Source organism: Arvicola amphibius, chromosome 9 (genome assembly GCF_903992535.2).
Source record: "Arvicola amphibius chromosome 9, mArvAmp1.2, whole genome shotgun sequence".
In the NCBI taxonomy this organism is placed as follows: Eukaryota; Metazoa; Chordata; class Mammalia; order Rodentia; family Cricetidae; genus Arvicola; species Arvicola amphibius.
In genome coordinates, this window is record NC_052055.2 from 70815312 (window position 1) to 70830608 (window position 15297).

The 15297-nt window shown below is 50.5% G+C and overlaps 2 protein-coding genes across 6 annotated transcripts in view; one reads left to right on the top strand and one right to left on the bottom strand.

The window, feature by feature from the left end:
- Positions 1 to 3403: 3403 nt before the first annotated feature.
- Positions 3404 to 5815, bottom strand: Tbcc (tubulin folding cofactor C). Of its 3 annotated transcripts, XM_038344143.1 has the most exons (3): positions 5690 to 5770; positions 5292 to 5599; positions 3404 to 4966 (listed from the first exon to the last, which is right to left on the bottom strand). In XM_038344143.1, exon 3 carries the CDS (start codon positions 4800 to 4802, stop codon positions 3780 to 3782), a length of 1023 nt encoding a protein of 340 aa, XP_038200071.1. In that variant the 5' UTR covers positions 4803 to 4966; positions 5292 to 5599; positions 5690 to 5770; the 3' UTR covers positions 3404 to 3779. The 3 variants fall into 3 exon arrangements, with proteins under 3 accessions (XP_038200071.1, XP_038200069.1, XP_038200070.1); XM_038344141.1 differs by having other exon boundaries at positions 5292 to 5815; XM_038344142.1 differs by lacking the exon at positions 5690 to 5770 and having other exon boundaries at positions 5543 to 5558.
- Bicral (BRD4 interacting chromatin remodeling complex associated protein like) overlaps positions 5020 to 15297 on the top strand; it is a 93720-nt gene continuing 83442 nt past the window's right edge. The window contains exon 1 of one of the 3 annotated variants that reach the window (XM_038344135.1): positions 5020 to 5083. The gene's annotated coding sequence lies outside the window, so the exon portion shown is untranslated. Of the gene's footprint in view, positions 5084 to 5116; positions 5135 to 7695; positions 8574 to 15297 lie in introns of those variants that run through there. The other 2 variants (XM_038344138.1, XM_038344137.1) reach the window with 2 other exon arrangements.

Genomic DNA, 15297 nt, shown 5'->3' on the forward strand with positions numbered 1-15297 from the left:
TGCACCCTGGTAGGCTGCATTCTTCCACTGGGTCCTACAACTCTTGGAGTTCTCCCCTACTGCTCCCCATCCTGCTTAGATAACAGCTTCAGCCCTAGGGAAGACGCAGACCCCACACCATCTTATTGCGTGTCCCATGTGAAGCTCTTCTCGCCGGGGCCGTATGTGTGACTGACGGGTGTTAGTTCAGACAAGCTGGAACACGACGTGTATGAGGAAATGGCACAGCAGTAAGGACGGACAGGCCATGAAAGATGGAGGAGGGGCTATCTCCCCTGGCCAGAACAGGAGTCAGGGAAACCAATTTGGTAGTAGCACAAAATGACTTAAACAAGGGAGGTGGAAAGATTTTAGCCAGATTACAAGAAGACCCAGAAGTCTGATAGCAGGCCGTGCAGCTGGAAACTAACAACCCCCGGAATTCTACTGATGTCATATCCTAGATGCGCATAGCCTGTTAATGCAGTGATTTCCGTCCTAGGTACTTAGCCTACAGACAGAGCGGCACATTGTTGAGTCATTCTTACATAAGGCTATTAATTGACAACTTTTTTGTTTCCTTTCAAGACAGGGTTTCTCTGTGTAGCCCTGGCTGTCCTGGAACTCATTTTGTAGACCAGGGTAGCCTCAAACTCAGAGATCCACCTGCTTCTGCTTACCAAGGACTGGAATTAAAGACGTGTGCCACCGTAACCCTGCTGGTCACCTGCAAGATATGGGTGTCTTTGGTAGTGCACGTGGCACTGCTGGCAAACTTTAATGTTCATTAGACACTGAAAGTAACTGGTGGGTTCCCTGTGCAGACGAACACTGAGTAATCATTAAAGAGCAAGATCCCACTCCATACACACACTCACGAGAAACCTCCAAATGTATCCGTAACAAGACCAGGGGCGTGCTTCCACTGGATCTCAGGAAGAAAAAGCTATTCAGTATAGCATGTTTATAAATGTATAGACAAAATAAAAAACCAGAGGGAGATTAATTTTACACTAATCCTTTTCCCCCTTTTATTGTAGGTTTATGAACATTTTGCCTACATGTAAGCCTGCGCATGCATACTTGCAGGCAGTGCCCAGGGAAGCCAGAAGAGGGTGTCAACACCACCCACCCCCCCCCCCCCCAACTGTAGTTACAGATGGTTGTAAACTGCCCTGAGGGTGCTGGGTATCCAGACTCTCGAAGAAAGACTGGCAATGCTTTTTTGAAAATACTGAAGCATGTTAATAGGGCGCTAGATAGATGCTCACAGTTCATCTGGTGGGGTTTGCAGTCAGGTGTGAGTCATGTTAATAGGGCGCTAAGCAGATGCTCACTGTTCATCTGGTGGGGCTTGCAGTCAGGTGTGAGTAGGTGGAACGAGGTCTGGGGGTCACTCAGAGAGGCAAGGAGGGCTTGCTGAACAGGGAGAGCTAAACCAAGAGAGCCAGCACTAAGGGCTCTGTCATTCTGAGGTCTATTACACTTGCTGGTTTGTGGCTAGGTGTGTTGGTAGATGCTTCTAATAGCATTGCTGGGGAGGTTGAGGCAGGGAGATCAGGAGTCCCAGGGTAGCCTGGGTTATACATGAAACCCTGTCTGAAGGAAAAATAAGCTAAAAACTAAATGACAGGTTTCTAAGATCTAAGGGATTTCAAGGCATTTATTTAGTGGATTTGGTGTGAGCTCTCTCTCCGTTGCCTGCCTATGTTAAGGCCAGAAGTACCTTCCCATCTTAGTTTTTGAGATGAGGTTCTATCACAGACCCTGTGGTCTTTGTGGCTAGACTGGCTGGCCACGAGCACCACGATCCTCCTGTCTCCACCTCCCAGCACTGGGGTTAAAGGCAAAGGACTAGACAGGGTTCTGAACTCAGGTCCTCAAGCTTGCTTATCAGGCTCTCTCCCCACTGAGCCATCTCCCCAGCCCCAATATTTTATTTTTATTCATGTTTTTCTTTTCCTAGTGGTAATGGAGATCAAATCCGACCTACACAAGGACTTACCAAATGCCAGGATTTTTCTAATGTAGTGAGCCTTTCTGTAAAAACGAGCAATCTTCAAAGAATTGCAAGGCCATTAGTGTCCTCTACTGCCGTGGTGCTTCCTGCAGTGTCTCAGCTTGGCTGACACTAGTGTTCCGCTCCAAGGCCAGTGGGAGAGAAAGAAAACCTGGCCTCTGCCTCGGTGCACCCACGCTCCGTCCCACTGGCTTGTCCAGTTTCACTTCTCCAAACATCTACTTTAAATCCTTTTGGAGTAATACAGAACATTTTACATACTTCAAACATAGTGTATAAGGTATTTCTAGTATCTTAATCCTTGAGGTATAAAAATTTAAAAATAAAAGGCATGTTAAAATCTAAAAAGCACGTCCTAAAACCAAGTTTCAGGCCAAGTATGATGGTGCACTGGAGAGACAGGCAGGTGATCTGTGAGGACAGTAAGAGCCAGGCCCAGGGCTTCATGGTGAGACCTCAAAACACAACCAAAGTTGTGTTTTACATCTAAGAATGCTGGGCCGTGGTTTCTAGAGCAGAAGACAAGGCTGTACTGGAGGGTATTAGAGCAAAATGAGTGGGGAAATTAAATCTCAGCAGGGTATTTCCCTCCGCTAGCAGCCTAAGTATGACTGAGAACTGAATTTGGCCTGGATTAAGAAGCCTTCCTTCAGACGCCATGCTCTGTTAAGTGGGGTCCCACTGGGAGCGCAGCCTCAAACTCCAAAATCCAGGCAAGTAGGAGACTGAAGTGGGAGGCTCCCTATGTTCTGAGGCCAGACTACAGAGGAGACAGACTACAGAGTAAGAACTGGGCAAGCATGGGAGCTGGCCTTTAGGAAAAGACTAGGTTGGGGTTGGAGAGATGGCTCAGTGGTTAAGAGCACTGGCTGCTCTTCCAAAGGTCCTGAGTTCAATTCCCAGCAACAGCATGGTGGCTCACGACCATCTGTAATGCCCTCTTCTGGCCTTCAGGCATACACACAGACAAAAAATATTGTATACATAATAAATAAATATTTTAAAAAAGGGGGTCCACATTAGTCTCAAATTCCAGCAGTTTATCATGTGAGCTGTGACCTTATGCCAATTCCATGTTTTCTCATGTGAAACATGGTGCCAACAGTAGATTTTTGAGAGTTCAGTAATATAAGTGTACAAAAAAATATGTGAGTTTTGGTGTGGAGTCAGAGGCAACAACACGGGAAATCTGTGAGTTCGACACCAGCCAGGGCTGCAAAAAGAAAGGAAAAAAGATGGGGGTGGGGATGGCACTTGTAGTGACTATCTCAGTCTTACAGCCGGAAGGTTCATATACCTCCTGGAGTCCATTCAAAACCTCAGACCTAGCACAGCACTGGATTCCAGAGTCCAGGAAGGAGTCTTAAAAGCCCGCAGGAAAAAAAACACACACAGGGCAAACCGTCAGTGAGGGAAAAGGTCAGCTGTTAATGGAGCTTGTGCCGGCTTGCCACTTCCATTTCAAACTGTGCCCTAACGGAGCTCTCCTGACATCCCCTATAATTTATTGAAAACCTACTTTATCACGCTCTGTGGTCAACCATAAGAACGGCGAATCCCTCAAAGCCCAACCGTCCTTCCCCTCCTTCTTCAAACCATCACACTCAAAGGCAGGCAAGCAAACGTCATCGAAGTAGCAAAAGCCCCTGTCGGCTGTCATGAATTTATGGAACTCACAAGGAGGGGAGGTTCAACAGTTTCAAGCCCCTCATACCGCAAACATAAACAATGTGACGACATTAAGTAAACTGAATGGGATCTCTCTGAGCGTGGCCCGTGTTCAGTCCCACTGGATGTCCCGGTCCTCTTCAGGGAGAACACTCCAGTTCGGAGAGGCCACGTTTCGGGCCAGCCAGTTGAAATCGTCTATGTGGTTCCAGTTATTTCTGCCCCTATCTAAACCGGAGTCCTGGAAGTCCTTGTCGATCCCTGGGTAGCTCCAGGTGTACGGGGCGAACTGGATGCCGCTGCAGTCCTCCACGATGGCCCTGCTGGTCACCTGCAGGAAGATGCGCGTGTCTTTGGTGGTGTGTACGCGGAGCTGTTGGCAAGCCACAGCCAGTATGCAATTACAACAGTCCTCCAGGAACACCGAGGTGGACACCGGGCCGCAGAGGACCTTGCAGCCGCGGGCCTTTGCCAGCCGCAGGGTGTTGGGGTTGCCACGCAATCTGATAGTACAGTTGGTCAGGTCGCTCAAAAGGATGTCGCGCTGGTGCAGCTCGTCGGCGTTCTTCTCCAAATCTTGGGACTCCAGGTTGGAGAAGCCGCAGGCCCAGCTGAGGCCGGGAGCTCCCTCCTCCGTGGCCAAGGGCGGCGAAGGGGCCGCCGAAGCACCGGGTGCGGCGTCTACCTGGGTGGCCCCAGCAGCATCCTTCTTCCGCGCCTTGAATGCGAAGCGCTTCTTGGGCTGCAGTTCCTGGCGCCGCTCGGCGAGGGCCGCCTGCAGCTGCGCCAGCGCCGCCTGGCCCTGCCGCAGATCGTAGGGCGCCAGGAAGAGAACCGAGTCGTTCAGGAGCTTCCGCAGCCCCTGCAGTCGGTTGGCCGCCTCTTCCAGCCGCTCGGCCGACACCTCGCCCCGCAGCAGCTCCTCGGCCGCCGCGCGCTCACGAGCGAAGGCGGCGGCGAAGAAGCCGCTCTTCTCCTCCTCCACCTCCTGGTCCTGCCGCTTCTGCTTGCGCCTCTCCACCTCCATCTGCCGCTCCTGCTCGCGCCTCTGAATTCGCTCCGGCACCAGGCTCAGGTCTCGCGGGGACCCAGCAGCCGCGTCGCCCAGAGCCGCGGAGCAGCCCACACCCTCCATCTTGACTCCAGGCTTTCTCACCGGCCGCCTTTCCTGGCAGCGCCCTCCGCAAGGCCTCCCACCAACGCGCCCCGTGATTGGTCGGCCGTGGTGACGTCAGGCCCCGCCGTATCCTCTTCGCCTATTGGTTTCTCCGCGCTGGAGGGGCGGGGACGAGGGAGGGGCTGTTGATAGGAGGGGGTGGGGAGACAAAGGTCCTGGTGGATGGGTGGGGTGGGAGGCAGGCGAGTGAAGCTTTTTTTTCTTCTTAAAGGGGCAGGACTTATATCCGGGATTGTGGGGTGAGTTGCAGCAGCGGCAGCTGCACATGTGGGTTTGTTTATAAGAACAAGGTTAGAAACTCGCAGGCCTCCCCCTCCCCCCAGCTCCTCCCTACTACCCCCTAACAGGCCGGAGATCTGCTCCAGGGTGGTGGGGAGGAATGTGTGCTTGTCGTGGTGGTGGGGACAGGTAGTGCGAGAAAGATGGAGGGGGGGGGGGTTATTGCACCTCCCGGGCCGCGCCGGAGGAAGCTGCAGCTGGAACAGCTGGCCAGGGAGCCGCTTGCATGCCTCTGGTTTTTTCTTCTTTTTTTTCTTCTTCCCTTTTTCCCTTCCATCACCTCTTTGCTCAGCCGGTCCCTGCCGCCCCGGTAACCCTCATCCTTCCTGCCCTCCCCCAACCACTGCAGCTCCGCGCGGCCTGGGGGCGCCTGGGTCCCCGTGGGCAGTTTATTGGGGCGGGAAGCAGGCGCAAAGCACCTCTATGAGAGAGACTGAGTTCCTTGCTGGAGCGGGTTCCGGGGTTCCTGGAGGAGACTAAAAACAGATTATTATTATTATTATTTATTTTTGGCCCACTCCTGCAGTTGGAGGGGGGAGCGGGGGAGGATGACATGCAACCCCCACCCTCTTTCTCCCCAGTGCGGTGGCAGCCACTCCCTGTGCAGCTGGCGGAGGCCGCGCGGGGCTAAGACCCTGGACCGGGCGCGTCGCCTCTCTCTATAGGGCCGACCGTCTTTAGGAGGGCGATGGGGAAACGGTACATTATTTCTAGAGGTGGTGGGAGGGATTTGTCACCGGAAGTGAACGAGCCTAGCCTAAAGTCCGGACCAACCCGAGGTGCGAGTGGGCAGCCAAGACCGCGCAGTCCTTGGCAGAAGCCCAAGGCGGCGGCTGCCGAGCACCCGGGTGGCGTCCTCGCATGCTGTCTTCAGCCATCGGGCCTTCTGGACCCGGGCAGCCCATGCAGTCCTCGATTTCAGCCCCATCTCCACTCTGATTGCCAACCTCCATTTTTGTTCTTTTAATTGGGATTTTTTTAACTGCCAAAAAAACCTCACTTGAAATTTAACCCATATACCTGCGTTTTCTGCAGAAAAAGATGGGAGGAAAAGAGAGCCTTTCAATTAGTTGGAATTAAGAATTGCGTTCCAAGCTTCACATCCCACTCGCCTCCTTTCCTAACCATTCAAAACAAAACAAAACAATCCAAACCTCAAGCACAAATTCTTTATTGGAAGAGAGAGCATTCCTCTACTGAGTCAAGACAGGTGTCACTGGGTGGCAAATTCCCTGCGAGGTGGAGGGCTGGAAGGGGAGTCGTGTTCGGGTGTTCATGTCTGTGCACCTGATGTACCCGGGCGCCCACAGAAAAGACAGGTCGATGGTCACTTAGGTTGACCTTGTTTATGTTAGTTTTGTTTCCTGTTTTCTACTTTATTTTTTAAAGCAGTTTTATTTCATACAAGTATGAATTTGAGACTATTGAAATTTAGGTGATGGCTTTGTTCATGTTTCCTAGAGGAATGTGATAGCTGTTTTCTTTTGTGATAGATTGTGGGGGTTATTTATATTTTATGTCTATGAGTGTTTTGTGTGCACCATGAACGTGCAGTGTTCGTGAAGGCCAGAAGAGGGTGTCTGATCCCTGGAACTGGAGTTACAGGCAGTTAATGGGCTGCTATGTAGGTGCTGGGAAAGGAACCCAGGTCTTTCGAAAGAGCAGCTGGTGCACCTAACCACTGATCCGTCTCTCCAGCCCCCATTGAAAAATTTAACTACCAAGATTAAAAGAAGACTGATTTTGCTTTGCTTAGGTCTCCCGTATAGGAGCCTGCCCCGTTCTAATTAAGAAAGTTGGTGGTGAAAGGTCCCTTGAGCTAGGAGTTCGGGCTGTCAGCCATGGTGAGTCTGTTAGTGGTTCTAAGTGTGGGCTTTATGCCAATAGGAGTCGGTGTCATCAGCCTTCAGGATCGCCTTTCTGCTGTCTACCTGAGGGAAGGGGACGGAAATTGCCTGTGGTTTAGCTTAATGTTTAAGCAGAAAAGGACAGAGATGGAGGGTCGTGCAACTGACTCGGTGTTTCAGGGACAGTTTGCAAAGTCTGGTGTGAGGCCTGAGAGGGATCGACTTGAGGCTGCCTTGGAGCACTGGGGTGAAGTTTTCTATCTATCCTTGGCCTGGAGTAGGTGGCCAAGGCAGCTGTCAAGCTATGTGTCTGGTTTCTGAGTTAAAAGCCATAGGAAGGCTGCTAAATGCTGGCATTGCCAGACCATGTTGCTCCTCGTTCTACTGTGTGAGGGCAGTGGATTGAGAGTGTGTTCCTGACAGAATACGGCTTCTCAGAGGTAAGTGGCCGCCCTGTTGGAAGGAGGGGAGGTGTACAGGAGGACGAAACAGTAGCAGAGGTCACAGCCTTAGCTATGCACCTCTCAGGGAGAGGCTGCCGAATCTTGCCCACGCCTTCCAAAGTGAATGGGGGCTGTAGAAGAAGCCCTGGCTGTCCTTGGAACTGGCTCTGTAGACCAGGCTGGCCTCAAGCTCACAGAGATCTGCCTGCCTCTGCTTCCTGAGTGCTGGGATTAAAGGCGTGTGCCACCACCACCTGGTGGACTTTAACTTTTATTTATTTATGAGGGGTGTGGAGGTCAGAGGGCAGCTTTCAGGAGGAGTTGGTTCTTTCTACCTTCATGCAGGCTCAGGCTTTAGGTAAATATTTGACCAGTTCAGCAAGCTTGTCTGCCCAGCCTTAGCCTATATTTAACAGTGGTTTGGATATTTTATGGTTCTCTATGTTGGGTTTACTTTTTTGTTTTTTAGATCTCTTTTCTTTCTTCTTATGTGCATGAGTGTTTGGCCTGCATCCATGTGTGCCAGGAGAGGGTGGCGTTACATATGGATGTGAGCCACTGTGTGGGTGCTGGGAATTGAACCCAGGTCCCTGTAAGAGCAGCGTGTACTATAACCACTGAGCCATCTCTCCAGTACCTATTTGATCTTTTAATGCCTTGAAAGTGAATCATATACCAGGCTTGGTGGTTCATGCCTGTAACCTCAGTATTCTGGAAGCAGAAGCAGTAGGATCAAGAATTGCTGCTAGCTTGGGCTACATAGCAAGATCCTGTGTTTTAAAGAAGAAAAAGAAAATCTCATGTTTGTAGTATATGCCTTGGGAAATAAGCAAACGGTGAAACACTGAATGAAAGGACCCTTGGTGTGTGCCTGGACAGCACAGGAATGCGACCCCCTGCTGTGCAGTGGGGTTTCCCGGGGTGCTGCGCAAAGGGCGGAAGCCAGATGCACCAAGGTGCATCTGAACCCTGCTTTCTAATGGTCTGTTGCCAGAGGGGACATTCGCCTGCTCATCTGTCAGCGAGCAAGCTATGCGCGTGCGTGGATTGTGAAGTGTTCGCTGAAGAGATCTGTTCCTCTCTTATCGGAGGGGAGGCCAGTTTCCCCACCTCTAGTGCTGACTTTTCTGGCACAGAGACAGTGAAGGACGGCTGCGAGGGTATGTCCTGTTCTGAAAAGTCTCCACACTTATCGGGAGGCCTGACAGCCACTTCCTCCTGCTCTTCTCCTAGCTCTTTCCTCCCACTCAACACTATTACACTAAGGAACTTTTCCCATTGTGTCTTGGGCAGACACTGCTCTCTTCCCTTATCTAGTGCCTGCTTATCGGAACTGACTGTGCTAGGGTGGAGAAACAGCTCAGGGCAGAAAGGGTTTGCCAAGCAAGCCCAATGACAACTGAGTTGATCTCAGAAGCCCATGCAATGGTAGGAGACACACTCCATAGATTTGTCCTTTGTCCTCCGACTGTCACACGGTTGACACATACAGAACTGTGCCCAGCACTGAGCCAGGGAGACCCCACGGCTGCCAAAGTTTTAAAGATACTCACTCTATGGGGCTGGAGAGATGGCTCAACGGTTAAGAGTGTTTGCTGCTCTTCCAGAGGACCTGAGTTCAGCTCCCAGTGCCCATGACATCTGGCTCACAACCACCTTTGTCTCCAGTTCCAGGGGATCTGATGCCCTTCTGCCTACGTGTGTGTGTGTGTGTGTGTGTGTGTGTGTGTGTGTGTGTGTGCAGGCACACACACATAAAAGAAAAATTATAGAGATAATTTCCCAAAAGCCCGGGAAATTACCATACAGACTTAAAAAGGAGCTGTGTCAGCTCGCCTCTCTCTGACTGGGGAAGGGGGGGGACAGAAGCCGGTGAAGGGCTTGTTCTGTTTTGGTTATGTATGGGGAGGCCAGTGGGAAGGCTTCAGTGGAGAGAAAACTTCAGTAGAAGACAGAAAAGACGTGGCCATTTAATCTAATGGTCATCCTTGAAGGCTGGAGGGTGTGGGGCCAAACACAGGTGCAAAGATTCACTGTGGAAGGAGAAAAGATGCCTCTTGGCTACAAAGTAGGTTTTTGTTTTAATTTTAAAAATTATTTTATGTGTATGAGTGTTTTGCCTGCACCTCTGTAGCTACTACATATGTGCAGTGCCTGTATTGGCCAGAAGAGGGTGTCAGATCCCCTGAGAAACTGGAGTTACAGACAGTTGTGAACTGTTATGTGGGTGCTGGGAATAAAACCAAGGGTCCTTGCTGGGCGGTCATGGAGCACCTTAATCCCAGCACTTGGGAAGCAGAGGCAGGCAGGTCTCTGTGAGTTCAAAGCCAGCCTGGTCTACAGAGCTAGTCTAAGACAGCCATGGTTATACACAGAAACCCTGTCTCTAACTGGGCGGCGGTGGCGCACGCCTTTAATCCCAGCACTCGGGAGGCAGAGGCAGGTGGATCTCTGTGAGTTCGAGACCACAAGAGCTAGTTCCAGGACAGGCTCCAAAGCTACAGAGAAACCCTGTCTCGAAAAACCAAAAAAAAAAAAAAAAAAAAAACCCTGTCTCTAAAATAAACAAATACCCCATCCTCTGCCCTCTGGTGCTTTTGTTTTGGTTTGGTTTTTCTTTTTTCTTTTTTTCTTTTTTTGGTTTTGTGTTTTTTGAGACAGGGTTTCTGTAGACCAGGCTGGCCTTGAACTCACAGAGATCTGGCTGCCTCTGCCTCCCGAATGCTGGGATTAAAGGCGTGCAACATCACTGGCTCACTGGTACTCTTAATGCTGAGCCACCTCGCCAGCCCAGAGTGGGGTTCCTGGACTTCCTGTTTGGTTGGTTTTGGAGGGGACTAGGGTTTTAACCCAGGGCTTTGCATCTGCTCTCCACTGTAGCCTAAGCACTGGAGGCACAGGCAAGAGTCACTATGCCCACAAGCCTGTGTGTGTGTGTGTGTGTGTGTGTGTGTGTGTGTGTGTTTGAGTGCAGGGGTCAAAGGGCAACTTTTGAAAGCAGGTTCTCTCTTTTCCACCTTTATTTTTTATTATTATTATTATTATTATTATTATTATTATTATTATTATTGAATTTGCCTGCATGTATCTATCTGTGTACCATGTATGTCCTGGTGGCCATGGAGGCAAGAAGAGGATGTTGGATCTCCTGGAGATGGTTGTGGAGAGACACCATATGGGTGTTAGGAATCGAACCCAGGTCCTCTGCAAGAGCAGCCTGTGCTCTTAACCTCTGAGCCATCTCTCCAGCCCTATTTATATTTGTTTTTGTTTTATTTATATTTTGGTTTTTGTAATAAAGGTTTCTCTATGTTGTCTTCACTGTCCTGGAACTTGCTCTGTAGACCATGCTGGCCTGGAACTCAGGGACCCACCTGCCACCACTTTCTTTTTTTTTTTAAGATTTATTTATTTTTATATACATTGCTTGTGTGTCTCTGTGAAGGTGTCCTCAGGTCCTCTGGAGCTGAAGTTACAGACAGTTGTGAGCTGCCATGTGGGTGCTGGGAATTGAACCTGGGTCCTTTGGAAGAATAGCCAGTGCTCTTAACCCCTGAGCCATATCTCCAGCCCCCCTGCCACCACTTTCTAAGTGCTGGGATTAAAGGCGTACACCGCCACCACCCAGCTTTATTTATTTTTTTAAATTTATGTCTGGATGTGTGTATGTGTGCATGTGTGCCATGTGTGTGTATGTGTGTATATGTGTGTGTGCGTGTGTGCCATGTGTGTGTGCATGTGTGCTGTGTATGTATGCCTGTGTGTGTGCATGTGTGCCATGTGTGTACCTGTGTGCCGTGTGCGCATGTGTGCTGTGTGCGCATGCGTGCCGTGTGTGTGTGTGTGTGTGTGTGTGCATGTGTGTGCATGTGTGTGCATGTGTGCCGTGTGTGTGGGCATCCTCCAAGGCCAGAGAGTGTCAGATCCCAATGTGGGTGCTGGGAACTGAACTCCGGTCCTGTGCAAGAGCAGTAAGTGCTCTTAACCACTGAGCCATCTCTCCAGCTCCCATTTTCATTTGTCGATTTTTTTAACTTCGGTTTTACATTGTCTGTGTATGTGTGTGTGTGTTTTGTATGTATGTGCACACCTATGGAGGTCTGAGGGACTTGTGGGAATCAGTCCTTTTACTTCTACCATGTGGGTTTCAGAGATCAAACTCAGGTTATCAGACTTGATGGCAGGTGCCTTTGCCCACCGCCGTGTCACCAGCCACCCCCTCCCCCGTTTTGGGGACTGTGTAACATACACACTAAAGAGCCCATGAGCTTCCAGGGCAATTTTCCTGTCTCCACCCTCTGTCTAACCTTGCCAGTGAAAACTACCATGTCCGATTTTTTGTAGATTCAGGGATATATGGCGGAGCCTCTATCCGCCGAGCCTCCTCGCTGGAGCCCGTAGCTCTGTGTGACATGAAGCATTCTGTGACTGCTGCTCTCACTTTGGCCCCTTGCATGTCCCTGATCTGTCTGTCTCCTTCACAGACGTCCTGTAGACATCTGCAGCGGAATACAGAATTCCACTCTATGTTCTCTTCCCCTTCTTGTCTGTCTTGTCTTCCCAAGCTTGCTTTTTCCAGGGAGTTAAGCCCTTTTCAAGTACTAAGATTTGAACCAAGTCAGTCTGGCTCCTGCGCCCAAGCGGTCAGCATTGCCTGTCTAATCCCAATGCCACGTCTGCTTGTGCTGCCACCACAAACAGGACATCAGAATCATCCGCAGCACGTCCCTCTCTCACAGCCCCACCTGGGCTGTAAACACTGTCTGTCTTATCTCTGGCCCCTGTCAGGTTCTGTCTCTCTCTGCCTCTCCGTTCTGGCTCCCTCTCCCCTTCCTGTGCCTTAGCTCCCTCTGGTCTTCCCTGTGCTGCCCTAAGTGCCTGCGGTCATCCATGCTAATGCAAGCTGATCGAGTCACTGTCCTTAAACCTCCGCTGGCTGATTGTTCACAGCATCCAGCCTCCTTGTGTGGCCACAGGGCTTTCATAAGCTGTCGGCAGTGTGCCCCCCCCCCATTAATTTCCCACCATTGCCCCTAACCACACTGTCATCCTCCTTGGCCAGCTCTCCACATCTGTCTATATACCTCCAAGTATCCTGCTGCATTTTTTAATTCATTGCTCGCTGCACTGGCCACCCTGCTAGGCATGCAGGCATAGGGTAACACGGAAGACAGGCCTCCTGCCGAGCATGTGGCTAAGAGAAGATGGAGTCAGTGTGGGGTGAGGGGCTAGCTGGTGAGAGGAGGAACGGAGTCGTCTACTCCTCTGCCTCTTCGCTAGTGGCAAATATTTCATTCCAGTGCTGGGTGCTGGGAACATAGCAGTGAACAGGGGAGGTCAGGAAGTCTGGCTTCATGGCCAGAAGTGGACAGCGTTAGTGTTCCTAGCGACAGACAGCAAGTGCAGGGAACCCGTATCTGTGGGAAGGACGAGCCTGTCCACAGCGGCCTTCTCAGCCTTGCGGTGTCACGTGGTGAATAATGACATCATGATGCCAAGTCTTTCCCTGGGGATATTAACCCTGGATCTTTTGGAGCGAGGCCTGAGCATTTAAGTGTTGCTAGGGACGAAAGCCAGGGTCTTGTACATGGCAGACAAGTGTTCTAGTATGGAAATGCACTACCCATCCATCAGTGGTTTTTGGTGTTGTTGTTTTTTGTTTTTGAGACAAGCTCTTATGTAGCCCAGGCTGGCATCAAACTTGCTGCATAGCAGAGGCTGGCTCTGATCTCCTCATCTCAGGATTCCAGGTGTGTCCCTTCACACCCAGCAACGCTGCAGCGCCCCTCAGGATTCTAAGTGCCCCGGCCCAATGTGGAGGTTGGAGTAAGGTTTGGGGGTGAGCAGAGTCCCACCACCCTGGGTCTTAGAAATCACAGGGGACACTTTGCACTTTGTGTTCAAGGTGCTGGAGCCCCTGAGGATTTCAGCTGAATAATAAAAGCTCCATTATCTCCCCCTTCGCACCCTAACACAGGGTCAGGCTGGAAGCCCCAGGCAGCCCCATTCAGGCCTGAGCCAGAGCAAACAGTTGTCAGTTCAGAGCCGATTGCAGGAGCTGAGGGAATGGTTGGAGAGCTCGAGGGGACTAGACCCCACACAGTGATAATGGGAAACTTCCACTGGGGGAGTTGAGTCTATGAGGATCATGATGCTTGAAGTTGTGAATCAGGAGGCAGAGATTTTGAGAGAGCCAGCAGGTTCGTGTTGGACATGCTTGCTCCTATGTCCCTCTACCAGGGACGGCATGACTTATCTTCCCCACGTGACAAGACACTTGCCTCCTACGTGACCTGTCATCACCTCATTTCTGGAGAGACTGTCTGTGTTCTGCCTTCTTTGTCACTGTGTGTGTGAGTAGTGAAGCTATTGTCTGCATGTAGTTATCTTTCCCCCATGTATATATGTATGTGGTACGCATGCTTCTGTGTATGCACATTTGTACTGGCGTGGTTGCATATGTGTGTGCGTCTGTATTTGGAAGTTGGCATCAGGAGTCTTCTGGGATAGCTCTACACTTTATTCTTTGAGGCAGGGACTCTCAGAAAGGGCTGACCTGATTAGCCAGCTTGCCCTAGGGATTCCTGACACCAATTTTGAGATCTAGAATTACAGGCAGCCTGACATGCCCACTAAGCAGACCTGGGTTCAGTTTCCAGCACCCACATGGTGATTCACAGCTGTAACTCCAGTTCCTGGCATTCAAGGACACAGGCAAACATGTTGCAAAAACATACGCATAGCAAACACACATGCGCATAAAATTAAAATAAATCATTCTTTTTGTTTGTTTTTTCAAGACAAGGTTTCTCTGTGTAGCCCTAGCTGTCCTGGAATGCATTCTAAGTTGGACTCACAGAGATCCTCCTGCCTCTGCCTCCTGAATGCAGGGATTCAAGGTGCGTGCCACCACAGCCCAGCTGTGTTTCTTTGTATAGGTTATCATATGAAAAAAAAGTTTGTCTAAGGCAGATCTTTCAGGCACTTAGTTCAAGCCCATGGCACCAAAAGAAAGAAGGGGAAAGGAAAGAAGGGGATGCAACATGCATGTGTTTCTCTTTCCTAGGAGTCTGCAGTGTGAGTATTCCACTGGTGTCTGTGTTTGAACATGGCTTGCTGTTTTCCCTACCCTTTGTCATGAATTAATTTCCTCGGGTGACAAAGAACAACCACGAAACAAAGGCTGTAGTGAGGGTGGACGTTTTGAGGGGAGGTGACATCAAGGACAACAGATGATTTGTGACAGAAGTCTGATTCCTTGGGAGCCAAAAGGCACTGCATGGCTTTCCTGGGCTTTCTCTTGGGGGCTTGAGAGGGTAGCCATGCCCCCGCCATGTCCTTTTGTGTGTGCATGGGTGTGCAGGCCAGAGGTCAGGCCAGAGGTCAGGATCAGGTGAATTCCTCAGTACTGTCCGCCTTGTTTTTATCTATTTCCCCCCAAGGCTTTACTTTCATGTTTTAATTATGTGTAATTGTGCCCCTGCTTGTGGGTGCAGGTGCACGCAGAAGAGATCAGATCCCCGGGAGTTATCTTATCAGCTAGAGTTGACATAGGGCTGGGAACTGAACTCTTGTCTTCTGCAAGAGCCATCTCTCCAGCCCTTTCTTTCCCCACCCTCCCTCCCTCTCTTCTTTCCTTCCTTTCAGTATTTACTGTGGTGGGGGGCACCCGCGCAGAGGTCAGAGGGCAACTTTCAGGAGTTGGTTCTGTCTCCCACCTTGTTGAGGTGGGGGTCTCTTGTTTCTGTTGCTGAGCACTGTAGGCTAGCTGATCCCGGGGACTGAGCTTGGTAGTTCTCCTGCCTCTGCCTCCCGCCTTTCTGTAGGAATTCTAGGGTTAGAGGTGTTTGCCTCCACACTGGGTTTTTTTTTTTTTAATCTTTA